Source organism: Pan troglodytes, chromosome 6 (genome assembly GCF_028858775.2).
Source record: "Pan troglodytes isolate AG18354 chromosome 6, NHGRI_mPanTro3-v2.0_pri, whole genome shotgun sequence".
NCBI lineage: Eukaryota > Metazoa > Chordata > Mammalia > Primates > Hominidae > Pan > Pan troglodytes.
In genome coordinates, this window is record NC_072404.2 from 56,556,023 (window position 1) to 56,577,426 (window position 21,404).

General features: G+C 42.5%; 1 protein-coding gene across 35 annotated transcripts in view; it reads right to left on the reverse strand.

Annotated features, from left to right (window-relative positions):
* The window catches only part of GRB10 (growth factor receptor bound protein 10), a 203,427-nt gene that overhangs the window by 138,033 nt on the left and 43,990 nt on the right, over window positions 1-21,404 (reverse strand). For 17 of the 35 annotated variants that reach the window (XM_054687546.2, XM_009453065.5, XM_054687536.2 and 14 more), the window contains one exon: window positions 4,133-4,229. The exons of 14 other annotated variants lie outside the window; for them this stretch is intronic. Coding sequence is in view for 10 of the 21 variants with exons in the window: in XM_009453065.5 (XP_009451340.2) it covers window positions 4,133-4,183 (51 nt within the window). In the remaining 11 variants the exon portion in view is untranslated. Of the gene's footprint in view, window positions 1-4,132; window positions 4,230-21,404 lie in introns of those variants that run through there. 4 more of the 35 variants (XM_063815400.1, XM_016957479.4, XM_054687540.2 and 1 more) reach the window with 3 other exon arrangements.

The window sequence follows — 21,404 nt, forward strand, 5'->3', positions numbered from 1 at the left end:
GGTTAAGAGTGGCAGGTACTATCAACAAATTTCTTAAAGAAAATGTAGTCTAATAAAATGTTCTTTAGCCAAAGTATGGGGGGGTGTAGTACTTAAAAATGAAAAACTACAGAATCACTCTTTCACTAAAAATAATAATAATAATAACAACAGTGACAGACTTTGGGAATGGAATTCATTTCCAGGAACTGAGCCCAAATCAACTCTCAGAGATGATGTCATCTTTCAGCTCCTCCACGCACTGCCAAAAGATTAAGGAATCTAGGGCACCCAACAGAAAATCCAAAGCTGTATGTGATCAGCAGATGAAGTCTCATCTGAGGACTGTTTCTAACCCAGAAAATGGGGAGGAGATGAGCTGATACAAGGAGGCCCCCTTGAGCCTCTGTCCATCCAAAAAGGTTCATTCTAGCAGTCAGTGTCCCAGAAAAAACTTTCTTCTGTAAAGGGTCAAACACTACCCAACTCTCCTGATGGGGCTTGGAAGCAGCCACAGACAATACAAAACCCAATGGCCAAGTTCCAATAAAACTTTAATTTTATTTTTTGAGACCGGGTCTTGCTCTGTCGCCCAGGCTGGAATGCAGTGGCGCGATCTTGGCTCACTGCAACCTCCACCTCCTGGGTTCAAGCAATTCTCCTGCCTCAGCTTCCTGAGTAGCTGGGATAACAGGTGTGCGCCACCACGCCTGACTAATTTTTGTATTTTCAATAGAGACAGGGTATCCCCATGTTGGCCAAGCTGGTCTCGAACTCCTGGCCTCAAGTGGTCCACCCGCCTCTGCCTCCCAAAGTGCTGGGATTACAGGCGTGAGCCACCAAGACCAGCCTCCAATAAAACTTTATCTGCAAAAGCAGGTTGCAGTTCGTCAAGCCCTGCACTAGAAGAGTAGGTTCCCCACCTGAAGGTTCAGGGACACAGCACTGAAATGGAACCACAACACACATCTTGTGGTGTCCTGGGGCTGGACAGCGTGTATGTGCACTAATGCTGTTGCCATTATCTCCACCAAAAGCTGAGGCTCTGCAGGGCAGGATGGCAAGGAGAGTTTCTAAGATGGCTCATTTCTAAGCATGATTGTTTTTAATTCAGAAATCAGAAAACTATGAAAATAAAAACATTGCTTTTGGAAATTCAACAGTAAATTTAATCACCTACATAAAATTCACATGCAAGTTGTTTCATTTCTAATGCTCAGTTCAACATTGTGTACGAAGTTTGTAGCAAGCACATTTTATTTCCTATTTTGCATTTTTCTGAAAGATAATAAATGTTGCTTTTATTTACCATAATTTTGTCATAGGTGCATAATTCCTTCTTCAAAAGCCTGGAGGCTGGACATGGTTAAGAATTAAGAGTTTTGGGGAATGGAGAATGATAACACAGTATCCACATCAATTAACACAGATGTGCAGGGCCCAGAGGGAGCTCCATAAACCCCATCCCACTTCCCAGGCAGACCCTGTGTTCGGCAAAGCTCTGGACTCTGCCATGGCATAATAAATGAGGAAATTTCTTGCTTCAGACTTTTTGATTTTAAAAACGGCAGACAATGAGCTATAGGACCCTACTAACGGAGCCCCCCCCGAAGACCAAGGCAGCCGGCCCTCTCTCCCCCCGTTGTCCCATTTTATTTGCTTCAGAATTAGTATCATTATTCACAGCTATCTCACTTGCCAGTTGTTCCATGTCTGTCTCCTCCACTGGGATCCAGGAGCCCCAAAGATCTGTCTGCCGAGCTCAAAGCTGGCTCCCTAGCCCAAAACATGTGCCTGGTACCTGGCTGGTGCTCTATCAAAGAATTAAAGATCACAGCCCTTGACTTAGCTTCTAAAGGATGACCAGGCGCCGGGTAATTTAGACATATTTCCTCTAATCCCTGCTACAACCCAGATACCACTAACCCTTTTCTACCAAAACTTCGGTATGGAAACTGCGGTAGGGAAAGTTGCAGGATTTCTCCAAGGTCAGAGAATTATGATGTGTCACATTCTAAAGGAAAAACTTAAGTCTTAAAAGTGAAGTGGGTCATCCCCAACCTTGCCAGAACCCCTCCCCAACTGCTGCCCTCCAACAGCAGGATGATTAAACGCATACAGTAATTTTGGTGCTTCTGTGCATATTTTAAAAATCACATCAGTGACTCACGGACTGAACCATCTATCTAATCCAAGCCACTGCTGCAAGTGAACAGCTAGAATTAGAAAATTATTTGTATGTTGAAGGTTTTAAGAATAAATTTTTCTCTATAAAACTCTGGAGATTTATCTAATTATTATTATATAATTACGATTGCTCAAGACTGGAACCCATTGTAAATCATCCCATATTCTGAGAAATTCTGGAACTGTCATCTTATTTTCCAGGAACAAGGGACATATGCTGCCAAGTCTTGCTGTCAAATTTTTTAAAGAGTAAGACAGTGCTTTCAAATGGCCCTGAGAAGCAATGAGTATTTCCTCAAAGCATGACAGCACATAGCAGGGAAAGCCCACCCTTCCTTCCTGGCTTCCTGGCTCCAGGAAAGCAGCCTGGGGCATCGGTGACTACAAACACCTAACAAGGCCATCAAGGGAGGAACTGACACAGCTTGCAAGTCTGCCACTTCTGTAGGTACCAGCAGGAAACTGGAAATGCCAGGAAGGGAAGGGAAGCTGACAGAACCTCTGTGGCCATTATCTGGCCCTAAAAGCCTATTCTATACCCAGCCGAGGACAGCACTATGAAAATGACCTCAGAGAGACTTTCCCTTGGGGATGTTCTTTGAGCTCGCTGACTGCACTCTCTTGGGACTGAGTAGGAAGTGGCAGGCAGGGGTGAAGGGTGCAGTCGGGCCCGCACAACTAGCTGACACTAACTGGCCACACGAGAACTGGACTTGTGACCTGTGGGTGCAGCACAGAGCTTTAATCAATGGGGGGAGGCAACCACAGCCTCTTTAAGAACAAGAAAACAATTATGCAGAGGCAGAGGCAGATGCCTGTTCCAGAGCTCACAAACTACACAGACTCAGGGGTCACCACCAAACTTCGCAGTTCGCTAAGGTTTTAATCCTCTTTTCTGGCTTGTAACCAATTTTGGCTTTGTGTCACATTCGACGATTAGAATGAATGGTATTCCTAATCTTCAGCCTTTCTTCGAAGGCTTGCTTCACTTAGATACCAAAAAAAAAAAAAAAAAGTTCAAAGGCATCTTTTTGCAGCCATAATGCTGTAGGCAATTTCTCATCACAGTAGCTAAAAAGAGACTTCACAGACTAAGAGAGAAAATAATAAGTTCAAAGAAGTGCAAAAACCTGACCAAAGCCTGAGCATATAAAAGGACTTCCAAACCTAGGACTGCTCCAGCCGAAAAGTCACAGGCCTGGGAGAGATGGTGTAAGTACTTCCAATGACAAATCACGAGTAAGGATGAACCAGGATTCGCGAATCAAATCTAAAGAACCAAAGACCATCCCCTAACAATGAATCTGTCTACACCAAGTGAAAGTTCAAATAAAATCTGTTTCAGAAGATGACGGGAACTTGCAGATGAAACTGTTCTAGCAGCCCATGAAGAAGAGCTAGAGAAAGTGAAGGAACAGAAATGAACTTGTTCTCCCACAAAATTCCACCTAGGGCTCTCAGGAAAGGAAAGAGCCAATCTGTGGAGAGGACTCCCTCTAGAACATCTGTTAAGACACCAAAGCCCTTTCTCCTTCCCACTCCCTCACGCGTGAGCACATGTCTCCAGGTGAATGTCCCGACAACCACCATCACTGCAGAACCCGTCATCAGGAGTGTCTGGCCCGACCCAGAAGGTGAAAAACACAGTGAGTGCTTGCTTCATTCCAAACACGGAAGCCCGGCTCTCAGGGGGCAACTCTGTACTACAACCAAACTCTTTTAGAAAAGTACGCACAGTCAAACGGGAATATGACCACGCTATCTTACAAGGCAAAGCAAGACACAGAAGACCGAGGCAGAAAGGGCAGTGGGCCTCTGCACCATGGGACTTGTCACCAGCCCCTGCTCCAGCGTGTCCTAGTGACCTGAGAGCTACAGAAACGATCCGTGGCTGCTGGCGACATGTGTGCCCTGGACCTCGACCAGCACCATCGGGCCAGGATCAGATATATGTGCTCGCCCATACCTGGTAGTACGGATGGTGCAAAAAGGAATCTGGGCAGCCGGCTAAAGCCATGGGTTCCTTCTGCCTTCTTCAAATTACATTTACTGCGCTGCAGCACCTGGAATAAAGACAGACTGTGAGAAGCCAAGCCAGAAAAAAAAAAAAAAATCCACTACTTATGGCTGGTTCAAGTGTGACATGTCTGAATGGGCAGCTCTTGGCCTCAGCTTGTAGGTTCAGTAAGGACACTTGCTCGGGGCACCAGCTTTTTGCTGACATGCAGAGATGGTCCCCAACTATGGTGCCCTGAGAGGTCATCTGTGAGGTCAAAAGTCTGTGGGGTAGAAGGGTGCCCAGAGTGGTGAGGGTGACATCAGACCCTCTAAATTTAACTCACACATTCCCAACACTCTCCTGCACTGCCTCACCCTTCTTCCCTATACCATCTATTAACACCCTGCAAACTTCATCATGCTTTCGCAAATAGGGATTCAGACAAATTCCAAAGAAGCCCGGAAGGGGTTGTGTGTGTGTGTTTGGGGCCAGGACCACAGAACATCATTTGAGTGAACACTAGCTCCACAAGCCATAGAACAAATCGGAATTCTCAGTGGACATCCAACCTGACAAACTCATTACATACTCTCCCCTGTGGGCCACGGCACCTATTACCGAATAAAATGAGGGATATTAATTCTAACAATCAGAATAACAACAACAAAAATCAAGACAAGACCCTGTTATGGGATGAACTGTATCCTCCCAAAGTTCCTAAGCTGCAGCCCTAACTCCTAGTACCTCAGAATGTGACTGTATTTGGAAGGAGGGTCTTTAAACAGGTCACTAAGTTAAAATGAGATGATTAGGGTGGGCCCTAATCCAATACAAGCGGTGTTTTTGTAAGAAGAGAATATTAGAACACAGACTTGTACAGAGAGAAGACCATGTCAGGACACCTTGAGAAAATGAACATCTGCAAGCCAAGGAGAGAGGCCTCAGGAGAAACCAAATCGGCCGATACCTTTGATCATGGACTTCCAATATCCAGGACTGCGGGAAATGGATTTCTGCTATTTAAGTCCCCTCACCCCCTCCCCAGTCTGTGGCACTTTGTTATGACAGCCTTACTAAACTAACACAGACCCAAAATATAAAATCACTAGGAAATTCTCATCACAGCTAAAAGGAACAGAAGCATCCCAGATCTGTAAAATTTACTACCAACCATGTTTTCTGCAAGAGTTTCTCTGGAATCCCTCAAATCACCAAAGAACACCCCAGAACACTTTGCTGGGGCTGAAAGGAAGCAGTCAATAGCAGTGGAAGTACTGGCACAATGAAGGGAGCATGTCCATGACCTGGCTCAGACGTCCCCAACCTACTGAGTGAGAACTGTGCCCACATCCACCCTTCACCTCTGCCATGATCAGCAGCCCCAAGGCCTCAGCCTTCTCCAGCTCGCAGTCAGCCTGTCCTCAGGGTAGCTGGTGTTACACGTCAACAGTCCAGGCTCTAATTCCCAGTCACTTAGTCAAACACCAGTCTGGCTATTGCCATGAAGGTATTCTGTAGGTGTGGTTAATGTCTACAGTTACTTGGCTTAAAGGAAATGACCCTTAACAGAGGCATTACCCAATCCACAGAAGGCCTTGAGAGCAAACACTGAGATTTCCTAGAGAAACAAGAATTTAGCTTAAGACTGTAGCAAACTCCTGCCTGAGTTTCCAGCCTGCCTGCTCTGCAGATTTCAAACTTGCAAGTTCCTTAAAATAAATCTTCATATATTGAATACATATGAATATAAATATTTATATATTTAAACATATATTTATTTATTTTCATACACATATCGGTTTGGGTTCACTGGACAGGCCGTCACCCCTAGCCGTTGAGGTGGATCAGTGCCCCAAATCATTTGCTGCCAGATCGCAGGACCATGCCTGGATGTCTCCTGCGGGCAGCCAGGCGGCCTCTGCCTTCCACACCAGCAAACACACTCTTGTGCGACTCCTCACTCTCTACCTCACCCCACCACCTCCCATGTCCTAGCCCCATCTCTAAACACTCTTTCTGCCTTCTCCCCTAACTGCAGGGACCTGTTTCTCTCCCCTTCGCCCACATCTCTGAGGGCCTGGGAGAGGACGGAGTGTCCTCTTGGCCACCTTGCCCGCTGGGTGACAGTTCTGCCACATCCCACCAGGCTGCCCACACCCCCCACGCATGTCGCACGCCTCCCTGCTGTGGTCATCTCCCAGTCTCCCAGCTCATCCGTGGAGACTCACTGGCCCTCACTAATATGCCTTCTGGAATTCCTGGATGTGTTTGACGTATAGAAATATGTTCTTATTTTCTCCCTGAAGTTTCAAACTTAATGTGTGTTAAGACTGTCAAAAATATCACTTAATATGCCAATTTTATTACCTAAATATCACCTTTGAAAGTATTTGCCAAAGGAGATGGCTTATCCGCCAGGAAAATGTGTGTCCCATAAGCCCAGTGGAACAGTTTCCTTGGGACAAGTAAACTATAGTTAGATACAGTAAGAGGGCTGGGCTATCTCTGGTCTCTAATAAAATGTAACCAATCCACAGCTAACATCATGCTTAATGGTGAAAGATGAAAAGCTTCTCCCCTGAGATCAGGAACAAGACAAAGACGCCAACTTTCACCACTTCTATTCAACATGGTATTGGAAGTCCTAGCCAGAGCACTGAGATAAGAAAAAGAAATAAAAGGCATCCAAATTGGAAAGGAGGAACTAAAATCATCAAGGTTCAGAGATGACATATGACATAATCTTATATGTAAAAACCCTAAAGATTCCATAATAAAAAACTATCAGAGCTAGTAAATAAGTTCAGCAAAGGTACAGGATACAAAGTGAACACGCAAAAACCATTTGTGTTTATAAATTAAGAACAATCCAATAGATAATTAAGAAAACAATTCCATTTACAATAGCATCAAAAATAACAAAATACTTAGAAACACATGTAATCAAAGAGGTGAACTACTTGTACACTGAAAACTAAATCATTGCTAAAAGAATAAAGACATAAATAAACGGTAAGACATGCTGTGTTGGAGGAACTAATATTGTTAAGATGAAATACTACCTAAAGCAATCTACAAATTCAATGCAATCCCTATCAATATCCTAATGATTTTTTTTTGCAGAAACAGAGCTGAGGGTGTGTGAAGGGCTGATCTTGTGAAGTTCTGTGAGCAAGCTGGCTAAGATTGAAAGGGGATGATTTAGGTTTTTCTGTAGGTTGAACATGAAAATGAAAGCACACTGATGCAGGGCCAGAATGTGGGCCCATGTGTCTGAGTAACAGGGTTTCCTTAAAAAAAGTGATCTGCTATTCAATGAAAAATTGTAAAGGACTCTAAAAAGTTTATGAAAATCTTACCTTATGGTCAAACTAATTAAAACTAATAAAAACTAATTAAAACTAGACAGATTTATAAAATTTTATTAAAAAGTAGCTTTAGCATTAAAGATGCACTAATACAAACATGAAATTTGGTTTTCTCTTTTGAAAAAGACTTTTATATAATATTGTGATATATATAAAATGAAAGATTTTTTGTTTGCCTTTTGAGTAAACTACAGGAAAAAAAAAAACTGGAAGGAAAAAAACAAAACAAAACAAAACAAAAAGCCATCCTAAAATTCATATGGCTTCTCAAGGGACCTGAACAGCCAAAACAATCTTGAAAAAGAACAGCACGGAGAACTCACACTTCCCGATTTCAAAACTTACTAACGGCTGGGCATGGTGGCTCACGCCTGTAAACCTAGCACTTTGGAGACCAAGGGGGGCGGATCACTTGAGGTCAAGAGTTCGAGATCAGCCTGGCCAACATGGTGAAACCTCACCTCTACTAAAACTACAAAAATTAGCCAGGTGTAGTGGTATGTGCCTGTAATCCCAGCTACCTGGGAGCCTGAGGTAGGAGAATTGCTTGAACCTGGGAGGTGGAGGTTGCAGTGAGCCGAGATTGCGCCACTGCACTCCAGCCTGGGCAACAGAGCCAGACTTCATCTCAAAAAAACAAAAGAAAACAAAATGAACAATAACAAAAAAACTTACTACCAGGCTACAGTAATCAAAACAGTCTGGTACTAACATAAGGACTAACATACACCAATGGAATAAAACAAACAGCCCAGAAATAAATCCTCACATATATGGTCAACTGGTTTTCAATAAGGATGCCAAGACCATTCGCTGAGGAAAAGACAGTCTTTTCAATAAATGAATGGTTCTGGGGGCTGAGTATGGTGGACGCCTGTAATCCCCATACTTTGGGAGGCAGAGACAGGTGGATTGCTTGAGCCCAGAAGTTTGAGAACAGCCTGAACAACATGGTGAAACACCACCTCTAAAAAAATTAGCCAGGCATGGTCATGTGCACTGTAGTCCCAGCTAATTGGGAGGCTGAGGCAGAAGGATCAAATTAAGCACAGGAATTGAGGATGCAGTGAGCTGTGATTAACGCCACTACACTCCAGCCAGGGCAACAGTGAGACTGTTTCAAAAAAATAAAAATAACCAATTTTTTTTAAACGGTTCTAGGAAAACTGGACATCAGCATGCAACGAAATGAAGCTGGACTCTAAACTTACACCATAAGCAAAAAGTAACTCAAAATGTATGAAAGACCTAAACGTAAGAGCTAAAACTATAAAACTCTTAGAAGTAAAGACAGGGAAAAATCTTCATGACATTAAATATGACAATGATTTCTCAGATATGACACCAAAGGTGCAGGCCGAAGAAAAAATAAACTGGGCTTCACCAAAATTCAAAATGTTTGTGCATCAAAGGATGCTATCAAAAGATTGTAAAGACAACACATAGAATGGGAAAAAATACTTACAAAGCATTTATCTGATAAGGGATTAAAACCCAGAATATATAAATGATATGGTTTGGCTCTGTGTCCCCACCCAAATCTCATGTTGAACTGTAATCCCCAGCGTTGGAGATGGAGCCTGATGGGAGGTGACCGGATCATGGGGGTGGTTTCTAACGGCGTAACACCATCCCCCTAGTGCTATCTCATGATAAAGGTCTCATAGCATCTAGCTGTTTAAAAGTGTGTAGCACCTCCCTCTTCACTCTTTCTCCTGCTCCAGCCACGTAAGATGTGCTTCCTTCCCCTTCACCTTCCGCCATGAGTCTAAGTTCCCTGAGGCCTCCCCAGCCATGCTTCGTGTACAGCCTGCGGAACTGTGAGTCAATTAAACCTCTCTTCTTTATCTCTTCTTTATAAGTTACCTAGTCTCAGGTAGTTCTTTATAGCAATATAACAACAGACTAGGCCGGGCGTGGTGGCTCACACCTGTAATCCCAACACTTCGGGAGGCCGAGGCAGGTGGATCACCTGAGGTCAGGAGTTCAAGACCAGCCTGGCCAACATGGTGAAACCCCATCTCTACTAAATATACAAAAATTAGCCGGGCATGGTGGCAGGCGCCTGCAATCCCAGCTACTCAGGAGGCTGAAGCAGGAGAATTGCTTGAACCCAGAGGCAGAGGTTGCAGTGAGCTGAGATCACGCCATTGCACTCCAGCCTGGGCGACAAGAGCAAAACTCTACCTCAGAAAAAAAAACAAACAAACAAAGAAACAAAAAAAACAAAAAAAAATGCAATAAAGAATGCCTACAACTCAACAACAAAAGACATAAGCAACCTAATCTAAAAAGGCACAAAGGGCTTGAATAGACTTTTCTCCAAAGAAGATACATGAATGGCCAAAACGCACATGAAAAGGTCCTCAACATCACTAGTCGTTAGGGAAATGCAAATCAGAACTGCAACAAGATACCACCTGACACTCATTAGGCTGACTGATATAAAAAATAAAACCACAAGTATTGGTGAGGATGTGGAGAAACTGGAACCCCTGAGCATTGCTGGTAGGAATGCAAAATGGTGTTGCTGTGGTTGAAAATAATATGGTGATTCCTCAAAAATATTAAACATAGAATTAACATATGACCCACTTCTAAGCATATAATAGCAACTCCACTTCTAAGCATATAATACAAACTAATCAAAAGCAGAGGCTCAGGTACTTCTATACCCATGTTCATAGCAGCACTATTCACAACAGCCAAAAGGTGGAAGCAACCTAAGTGTCCACTGATGAATTAATGGATAATTCATCAACAGACAAACAAAATGTGGTATATACATACATGGAATGTTAAGGGACACGGTCTCCCTCTGTCACTCAGGCTGGAGAGCAGTGGTGTGATCAAAGCTTGCTGCAGCCTCAAATTCATGGGATCAAGCAATCCTTAGCCTCCCAGGCAGCTGGGACTTATGGGACTAGAGGAGTTCACCACCATGCCCAGATAAAAAGCTCACTTCTGAACATCCTACAGTTATACAACTGGATCATCTACTGTGCTACTTTAAAGAGTTCAGATTCTAAATCATCAGCTGATTTATCAAAATATGTGATTCATATTCATAGATAATGAGGAATAGTTTTATAAGCCAGTAGATAGATAGCAGCTTTCTGTCTATAATAACTAAAGACTTTCTCATTAACCGTTGTCAGATGATTAAGAAATTGTATCAATATCTGTTGTCTTTTTGCTTCCCTTGATTAAAAGGGCCTACTAACAAGTTTGGCTTGCTGTGGTGGTTTCACATTGTTCTTTTAATGTCGAAGGTTAAACCCTCCTTTGCAAGATTATCATTGTAAATAATATATTAAAATTTGTTTATTTTAAGTAATGAAAATTTAAATAATCTTCATGATAAAGCTTAAACTTCTTTATTGGACTATAGTTCAGAAAAATCGTTCAAGCAGAGTCAAAAGTTTACTCATTCTAAAGTCAACATTTTTCTTAACAATGCCAATATTTACACTTCTAGATCCAGCAGCTGAAGTTGAACGTCTTTGTGTTTCCGATTATATGGGTTGTTTTTTGTTTTTCCATGTTAGGGCAACTTATACTAGTTAAATTAAAATGATATAACTGTCATAAACTTGAAAAATGTTGCACCCAATAACACTTTTTCTGAAAAGTACATTGGGTGTTCCTAACTGAAACTCTAGAGTCTAGCAGCCTGTAGATGATACTCTTAGGCCCTCACCTCACAGCTAATTGCAAATTATGTTTATGGTGGATTTAAACTGTAGAGCGTTTACCCTCCGTTCTGAAAAGATAGTCAAATAGACATCTTCTAACCCAATGCCAATAAGCAGATGACCAAATGACACATCCGTGACCAATCCATGCTCACCTTGTCTATCCCGCATGGCATGTGGCTCATCACACATGGCAACATACTAAGTGCATGCTAAGAACCCATGCAATCCACTCTCATTATTTCCTTTTCTGTTCTACTGTATTTATTAAAAACGCTTTTCATGGCCTACTAACTTGATTTCAAGATCCAATAACAGGTTGAAACCTACAGTTTGAAAATAGGGCAGGGCTGTGTTTGGGCTTGTGGTCAACATCGGGGTCACCAACTTCAGTTGGAGGGCCCGCTCCCTCACGTCCCCTCCCATGCCTGCCCCTTCACACCCAAGTGCTGTCCAGGGCACAGAGAGGCTGGCCCACTGGCCTTTCTCTTTCTATTCCCTCTTCACCCCTCAGTCCTCATTTCTCTCCTCCCTGACTCAGGAGAGCCAGAAACATTCCCAGCAAACACCACAGCTCTTATGCCACCTCTTCCTGTGACTCCCGCTCTTTGAAAACACAGCTCATCTGCTTAAAGGAACCTAGCCAGCCCGGGAACTGTGTGAGGCTGGAGGGAAAGTCATGTGACTGTGCCACATGAATCCTTTCTTTTGTTATTTAGCCACAAATCCAAAATGTGCATTTAACAGTACTAGAACATTTTACTGCATTCCTTAGGAAATCTACATTGAACGTATGTTTCAGAATTTCTCCTCTCTCCCCCAGAACACTGGCCCCCACTTGCCAGTCACTCAGATGACAGTCGCGTGTCTGCCACACCTGACCCATTCAAGTGGCACACCATTCTAGCTCATCGCCCTGGTGTATCTTCTCCATGGCAACAACCACTTCCTGACAGCTTCACTTTTGAGACAGTCACAAACCCCATCTTGTTCAAGAACTCAGTCTTGTTCCCTGCCATACCCAGAACAGCACATAGTAATGGGGACCCAAGAAAGATCTGCTGACTAATAAGGGTAAGTTGTATAATTAATGATGATTGGGTTAAATAATAAAATTCAATTTAAAATTTAAAATTTTAGAAAGACGTTTTGAGTCTTAAATCATCATAGAATTGTTTTTTTAAAAGCTGTACCTTCCATAAAAGCCAGAAGATCCTACTCTTTATTAAGAAAAATATAATTGAGCAATGTTCACGGTATATTAAAATAATCACATGTAGAATGGAAAACAATATTTACATTCTAAGCCATAATAAAAACATTAAAAGAAACTAATAATTCTTTAAACATCAAAGGGAAAATAGATGAAGACACATTCATTTGAAACCCAAACAATTTGCAACAGAAGAGAGAAGACATAGCAGTAAATGTCAGTCATCCAATTCTCCTTTTCAAAATAATATTCAAAACCATTCTAATGAAAAAAAAAATACCCAAGGCAAATAGAAAAGCTTTAAAAAGGGAGCTAGAAAAGAAAAAGACAGAATGGACAGATATAAAAACCAAACACAATGCAAACAAAATAAAAGCAATGGTAGCAATGATAGTCAAGTGTCACTTAAAGCAAAGAAACAATAATCCAAATACTAAAAAGCATTGATAAAAGCATAATTGATAATGAATAAGAACAGTATTATCCTCCAAACAGCAAAGTATCAAAATACAAAGAGCTAAAATTAGAAGCAAGTTTAATAAAAAGTTTTCACTTCAATAAAAAGTTTACATTAAAAACAAAAACTATGAGAGTCTCAAGGAGAAAACGAGGAAAACTAGTTGTTGCAGATGTTGGTCTATTATGTAGGACAAAGAAATAAAATTGGAATGAGTAATGAGAAGGCATTAATTGATATTTATGAAAAACAGGCATTTGCAAATATTTATAAACATTTGAAAAATTATTATTTTTTAAAAATACTAAACCACAAAGAAGAGTAGTGCATTTTACAAAAATGCAAAGATCTCTGGAGTTACAGAACACGGCCCCAAGGAAAAACCTGTTACATGCTGCCTCCTCCCAGCCTGCATGCAGCTGCAGACAGGACCCCAAATGTCCAGCACTGAGACAGGGACCGTAGGCCAATGTGCCAAGGGGCTCCATGCTACAGCCAAATAAAGAAAACCAGAAATTAGTAACATGTGTTTAAAAAAAAACAAAAACAAAAAACAAAAAAACGAAGGCACTTGAAAATTAAAAACAAGCTCTGGCCTAAATAAGTGGTTCAAGGAGGAAATAAAGATACAATACAGTCCTAGACAATTAGGACAATGCACACCCCCATGTGTCAAGACAAATAAAATGAAGCAAGAGAAATAAAAGAAGAAAAACTCATGCCATGAAACGCATATTTTATAAGGACAAAATAAATGAACACCAATCCATCCATCTTGAACCAGAAAGAGGGAAATATACAGTCAAAAATCGGAAAGCAAAGCATGACAAAATTGAAATCCAAGAAATATAATAAAAGACAAATCTCTTAAATGTATAGTCAAAAAAACATACAAAATTTTAAACAATGAAATACAATGATTTTTAATCATACAGTAATTTTTATGCACACCAGTAAAGAAATAAATTTTGAACATTACTGAAATTTTAATTTTTACAAAAAAAAAATACCCAAATCAGAATCATCTAAAGTAAAAACACTTAAAATATAAACAGTGAAGATGAAACTGAGTAAAACCCAAACTCCACCCACCTACCAATATAAAGAAAGTGAATGGACTTGGATGGAAGAACCAATCAATGACCATAATTTGTCAAGGGAAGGAAAGAAAGATTCTAAAGCACCTGTTAATAACAGGCACTTGGCTCAGTGCTTTTTATGTATTTGTCTATGTGTAAACACACACGCGCGCGCGCACACACACACACACACGGCATCCATTCCCACTGATCACAACAAGAAAATGAAGTGCTGAGATGAAGGCCAAGGGCTGGTGATGGGACTCAATGAAGGAGACGGAGCTCAGTGCAGGAGTCCATGCTCTTAACCAGGATCCTACAAGTCCTAGGGTTTTCAAATGATGGTCCCCCGGACATACAGCATGGGCATCACCCGGGTACTTGTTAACATACAAATTCTGGAGCCCAGACCCTGACCTACTAAACCAGAAACTCAGTGGAGGGGGTGTGGTCCCATAACATGTGTTTCCGCAAGCCCTTGCATGATTCTACTGCTGACATAGTCCCAACTACTGGACTGCATATTACATCACTAGGGGGAAAGGGGAAGACTCTGCATGCCCAGGCTGCATCCCAGACCAAGGAAAATGAATCTCGGGGATGGGGGGTAATAGTGTTAAAAGCTCCTCAGCTGTTTCCAAAGGTAAGCACCACCACTCTTTTCTTTAAATTACTGTTGGTTTCTATGATGTCTGCAGGGGGAAAATATTGGGGAAAAAATTCAGTAACGCTTTGAAGAATCATATCCCACTTCCTGGGGGCTGGGAAGGGGGAACCTGCTGCTACTACACTGCTTGAAGTAAAAACTATACTCGGTTCCTCAAAATGCCCTAACTGAATCCTAAGTACTAGATCCCTAACTAAAAGCTGTACCTGTTCTGCTTCCTGCCTTTAAAAAAAATAATAACTCTTGGGTTTTTTGGCATATGCAAATACAAAGAATGCCTTTTAGAACACCAATTTCCGCTTTTCTTCCACAATGCATTGATGGGAGAAGGGGGAGAAGGGACAGATTCAAGAGCTATTTTAATTATCTGCAGCAAAGCATGACCTCATTGCTTCCAACTGCACATTATTAGGTACAAGGGTCTATATGTGACCATAGGTATGAGGATGACCTTTGATTTTTTATTCTCAGCAGTTTGAAAAAGACTTGTATGGCATATTCTATTCAAGCATCTACAGTTCCTTCCACTTCAGTAGTCTGGTCAGCCTCCCGACAGAAAAGAGTAAATTTTTTAAATCAATACATGATCTTGAATCTGTTTCAATGGCTTTGAAACGTAAGCGTGGGTCAGATCACGCAGCGCTGCGAAGCACAGCACCACTTTACGGTGGCCACATCCCTACTGTCATTTGTGGGAAGCATCAAGTCCCCTCAAGAAACCTGTGCAGAGACACTAGCAGCATCCCCACTCAACCAATGAGAAAGAATCCAAGTAACTTGGCCAGCAGTTACTCCTGCTGCACAGCTGCATAGTTAATTTGAGATATGCTCTCCGCAAATCCAGAGCCTGAGTCCTGAAGGGGACAGCACAGAACCCCAACAGCAAGATCCTACTCAGGAGAACCAGGAGAGGCAGACACCAGAAACTAATTTTCACTTTCTAAGCACCCTCACCACTAGCACTGGTGTCAGAGAGAAGGTCTTCCCTTTTGCCGTGCTGTGGTCCACACACAGACACGAATGCCCAGGGCAGGACTGTTAATGCAGTGATCCAACTGATCTGAGACCCAGAAAGTCAACAGAAAACTTGAGCAAAGGTAACCACAGAAAACAGCCTAGGCTATCCACAGGCAGGAGGTCCTCGAATCCCTCCATCCTAAAAGCCTCACCAGAGGAAAACACCAATTTTCTAGCCCTGAAAAGAGGTGGGGTGATGAAGGCCACCTCCACATGCAGCCTTCTCAAGCCGCATTCACCGAGAGTGGATACCCCTGCTCTGTGGTAGGCATGTGCAGAGAAGAGGAACCCATGTGCACAATGAAGTCTAGACACACTGTGGAACAGGTCAGAGTACTGCCTCAATCGTACAGATTAGGACGCAGGCGCTGCAACACCACGACCACAGGACTTCATGGAAAAGAAAAGAAACCGCGTAGAACCATCACAGGCCGGCAGGCTGGAGTCAAAGAAAAGGACGGCAGGGAGGGAGCAGTATCAGGTGCTCCAGAGATCAAAGCATCCTACCTTTATGCACCCTGGGAATATTGGCATGGAGAAGGATGGGGGGAGAAGAATAAACATTACACAGCTGAGCACTGAACAAGGCAGAAGTTGGAGCACGAACATCCCATGCAGTTAAAAGTTCATGTATAATTTTTTACTCCCCAAAAACTTACCTACTAATGACCTACTGTTGACTAGAAGCTTTATCAATAACATAAAGTCATTAACGCACATGTTGTATGTCATATAGTTATTACATACTGTATTCTTAGAATAAAGTAAGCTCTTTGGGAGCACTTCCAGTTTCACTAGTATGGGTCCCCTGTGTTATTCAAAGTTTACGGTATTGCATTAAACATGAAAAATACACAAGACCCACGAGAGGTCACTTTTTAATGCAATGAGCAATTTACTGGGAAGGGAGCTTCTCACATGGAGATGATTAGCATCACATGGCATTTAAAGCGTATACTTGCAACATTTGAGCTCACAGCAACAGTGGAATTATTACAGTAGAACAGTAATTCTTTCATAACTATGAAATTAAGTGCAGTATGTACTACAGTTAATTCTATGCAGTGATGATTTCATACAGCACCTTCATGGGTTTTTTTACATTTCTGTCAACAAATGGCTCCATGTATGGTCTGTGTTTGTGTAAGTTTTGACAAACTTTAACTTTTTTATAATAGATTTGTATATATTTTAGAGTAACAGCCTAGTCTTCCACATATATTTTATGCATTCATGACATAGCCTTTTCTTAATTTTTTTGGTACTTCTCGGCTATGCTGTAAGATTTTTCAAACTGTTGCAAATCTCAAAAAAATTTTCTAGTAATCACTGAAAAAAACTCCACATATAAATAGACTCACATAGTTCAAATCCATGTTGTTCAAGAGTCAACTGTAATTTTAAATTTGCAATGCGTATTACTTAAATATAGATTTAAAATTGAGTTCCTTTTAAAAGAACTTATTGTTCTCTGATATATTAATATTTTTCTAAATTCATTAAAGATTTGTTTCTACCTTTGGAATCCTTGATACTTGAATTTTACAAATTCTTACAAATTACCGAATGCCTTTGGGTGTCTTCCAAGGAATAGATCTTTGTACATTTAAACTATAAAAAGAGAAACAAAAATTAAGACACCAAATCAATTAAGACAAAGAGGGGAACAATTGCCATGACAACACATTACCAACTATAACCCCCACTGGTCCGGAAGCACTGTCTTCCTCTGGGAATAGATAAAGCCAACGGGAAGGAAAAGCAAAACCACTCAGATCTGTCTTTGCCGCCTAAAAATAGTGAATTTCATAACTGTTGGGAAAACGGCTAGAACTTTATCCGAAAAATAAAAGATGCTCTATAAAACAGCCCTTGGATTTAAACACTTTATAAACTAAATGCGCTCCAAAGTCATTCCAATCAATATTAGATGGTAAATCATTTGTCCCTATAATAAAACCCAAATAACTCACAGAAGACATCTTTTTACCTAAAGAAAACTTTTTAAAGGCCTCAAAAAGTTAATCACTCTTTCTAAACGCTAAAGTAGTTAATCACACTTTCTAGATGCTAAAGTAAACTCTCTGGCTAAATTAGGAAATACTGAAGATAGTGGCATCAGATCTTAATCTCATTCTTTTGGCAAATCTTGAACAAGGCCTGGGATTTGCTCTCTTCCCAATTAGGCCCCAGAGTCCAGTATCTGAGCTGTAAGGACGCTGTCCTGGGTGCCACTGAGAGTAGGATGTGGCAGTGTGAAACCATACAAGCTCCACAGGCAGCCTGGTTTCTTCATAATCTGTACAGATGGTTCCCAACTTGACAATGGTTCAACTCAGGATTTTTCATCTTTATGATGAGTTGATGAGGATGTAAACCCATTTTTAGTTAAGAATCTCCTTACAACTTACCATTGGGTTATAGTTTCTACTGAACACTTGTCGATTTCACACCATCAAAAAGCCAAAAACACAAAGCATTATTAGATCAAAAATTAAAATTAAAACAGTCAAACCGTCATTAAATCAGGCACCGTCTACCGTGTTGCCAGCACTGAATGCATTTTCAACTTACGACATTTGTGTCTTATGATGGGTTTATCAGAATGGAACCCTGTAAACCAAGGAGTGATTTATTTTCTTTTATACCTAAGACCGGGATTCTAACGAAATAAGGGAGGAGTGGGCACCCTCTGATGACACTGCCAGACCTAGGAACTGTGTGGACTCCTGTGAGGGCCTTTCCTCAGCAGCACCAAAGAGGATAATGGCAATCACCAAAAACTACCTGCAGACCCTCCATGCTGTGCTGCAAATCTTCATTCACCCTCAGCTACTCACTTTCTCCACAAAAGAGGCTTTTTGCCTACTGCCCTAAACCTCCCATCCCCACCCTTTTCAGTGCAGCATCCCCAAACCCCTTCCTGCAGAACACCCATATCACTTCAGGGCCTGCACACCACCCAGTCTCTGCCCCCCGGGCCTCCAGTCCCCAAGGCTCCCCTGGCCTGTCCCTGCGTGAGCCATTCTGTGCTCTCGCCTCCATTCATGACCTCTTCCTGCCCATGTCCTCCCTCCCTTGGGCCCATGAACATTTGTGTGCATTTCCCACTTCAGGAGGGAAGGAAGGGAGGAAGCAAAGAGACATTTCTCTTAAGCATGTCCTCCTCTAGCTCTAGCCCTTTCTCTCTCTGCATCCCTCTGCAAGTGTTGACAAAGCATGTTCGAAACCCGCTGCCTCCCACCCCTCAAATCAGCAGTCTCTCCAAAGCCCCAGTTTCTGCAGCGAAATTCTCTCTAAACTTATTTGAATCATTAAGAGTTTCCATCATGGTCTCTTCTCACTCTCACAGTCATGGTCGCTGCTGGTGGGCACTACAATAAGGAAGCCAGGCTAAGGAGAGACACACGACCTATCCCTGAGCCATGAGCCCAGGCGCGGTAGCTGAACCTGGCCTGGGGCTGGGATTCCTGCTTTTAAGGAGGAAACCCGCGAAGCAGAGCAGGTCCCCACCGTTCCCTCCAAATCCACAAAACAAAGGCGCTTACAGTCAAACAAGTTCAGGTTTTCTATAAAGTCAAACGTTTTCCTTTCTTCCAGTGCTTCTTTGAGCCTTTAATCTAGCAAGGCAGCTCTCTCAAGAGGAAAAGTGGGGTGAAGCATTTTCAAAGATGGTTTTACCCTCTCTCCAACCCTTTGGGATTTTTCTCCCTCCGCCCTGCTTCTCCATTTCACCCCCAGAGCTGACTGGGCAGGCACCCACCACGCTCACTGTTGAGGGCTCTGCTCCAACACTGAGAGAAATGGCATGCAAGCATGGAGCAGGGCAGCTCCATGGGACTCCAGCTTCTCTGCTGAAAATAGGCCGCCTGGGAGGAGAGAAGCTGAGAAACCAGTCAGCAGAATCCTGCACCCAGGCCTTGATGGATGCTCAGGAGAGAAGTGGTGCATTCTGAATCTAGCAGGTGGGACACGTGAAAGAAAAGCAGAGTGGAGACCTCGGGCCTGGGCAAGTAGAAGGAGGGCATCTCCAGACATCGAGATAGGAAAGGCGTGGGAGATGATGAATGGGCAGGATGCATGTGTGCAAATAGGAAATTCTAGAAGGCAAGATGCATGCACAGGTGGGATTCCAGAAGGCAGGAAGCATACTTGCAGAGGTAGGAAATCACAGAAGGCAGGACACATGCGTGCAGGTGGTAAATTCTAGAAGGCAGGACGCATGCGTGCAGGTGGGAAATTCCAGAGGATAGGATTGTTCTCATCCCCGCCTGATGATGCTGGTGACACTGTTATTTCAGGATGGGGAGGGAGTGGATCTGCTCTAACAACTGAACGTAATCACTCACCCCCCACCCCATCTTTAACGGGGTCCTGTGGTTTCGGATTAATTAAGGAAGCCCTAGGTAGGGGTTTTCCTCCTCTCTGCCTAGCACCCTGGAGGAGGCCCCGTGGCCCATGACAGAGTAGCCATGTGCTGGTGTTAGAGATGGACATCAGACAGTGCACACCGACCTGCTATAGGCCAAGTGCCATGCAGATGGACACGAGTGGGCACCACAACAGCCGGGGAGAGCGTCACGGCAGATGTGAGAGCTGAGCTCGGGAAAGTGTTGGAAATTAGGAGTGGAGAAAGGAGGTAGGAGAAACAGCATAACAAAACCAGAGGCAAAGGCACACACAACAGGCTGGGAGAATGTGGAGAAAATCAGGGTACCAGGGATGGGGTCGGGTAAAAACAAGCCTTTGTGGAACATTTATAATGGGCCAGGTTCTCAGCTAAGCGCTGACTTCCATTTTCCTTCTCATTCTTCCTAACAATACCCCGAGTGTCACTGAGGAGGAGCCTGGAGTTCAGGAATGTAAGCAACCCCAGTGTTTAGCTGCTGTGGCGGGGACCGAGGCCTTTGGACCCCATAGTGCTCCAGGAATAGGGACCAGTTGGGGTAAAGGGCAATGATATCCATCTTGACCACAAAGACTCTGAAGTAAAACAATCAAATTTCATGGAGAGAGTGAGACCCACGTGTGCAAAATGTAATTTCTCTAATCCTCAAAACAGGGAAAAGCTACCAGGACATTTATTTCCAAAAGGCCATAAGAAATCAGAACCTCTACTTTATAAAGAGGTGCTACATTAAAAGACATATTAAATAAAAACTCTTGTTCTCTCACCTGTAAAAGGGTGGAATGGGTCTAGACTCTACAATCTAGAGGATGCCACAATTTGTCAAACTCAAATGGTCTAGATGTTTACAAACACGTTAGTCAATTCTATATAAAATGTTGGGGTTTTTTTTGTTTTTTTTTTTTTTTTTTTTTGAGATGGAGTCTCACTCTGTCTGTCATCCAGGCTGGAGTGCAATAGTGCGATCTTGGCTCACTGCAACCTCCACCTCCTAGGTTCAAGCGATTCTCCTGCCTCAGCCTCCAGAGTAGCTGGGATTATAGGCACTCACCACCATGCCCAGCTAATTTTTGTATTTTTAGTAGAAACAGGGTTTCATCATGTTGGCCAGGCTGATCTTGAACACCTGACCTCAGGTGATCCACCCACCTCAGCCTTCCAAAGTGCTGGGATTACAGGCATGAGCCACCATGCCTGGCCAAAATTTGTATTGTTATAAAATTCTTTAATGTATAATTGTGAGATGGAATTTTAAATAATTTTGCTTTGATAAAAGTAGATTTTTTTCTACTCTGGCCACACTCATCCTATATTACCAGAGCTTCTATAAATAAT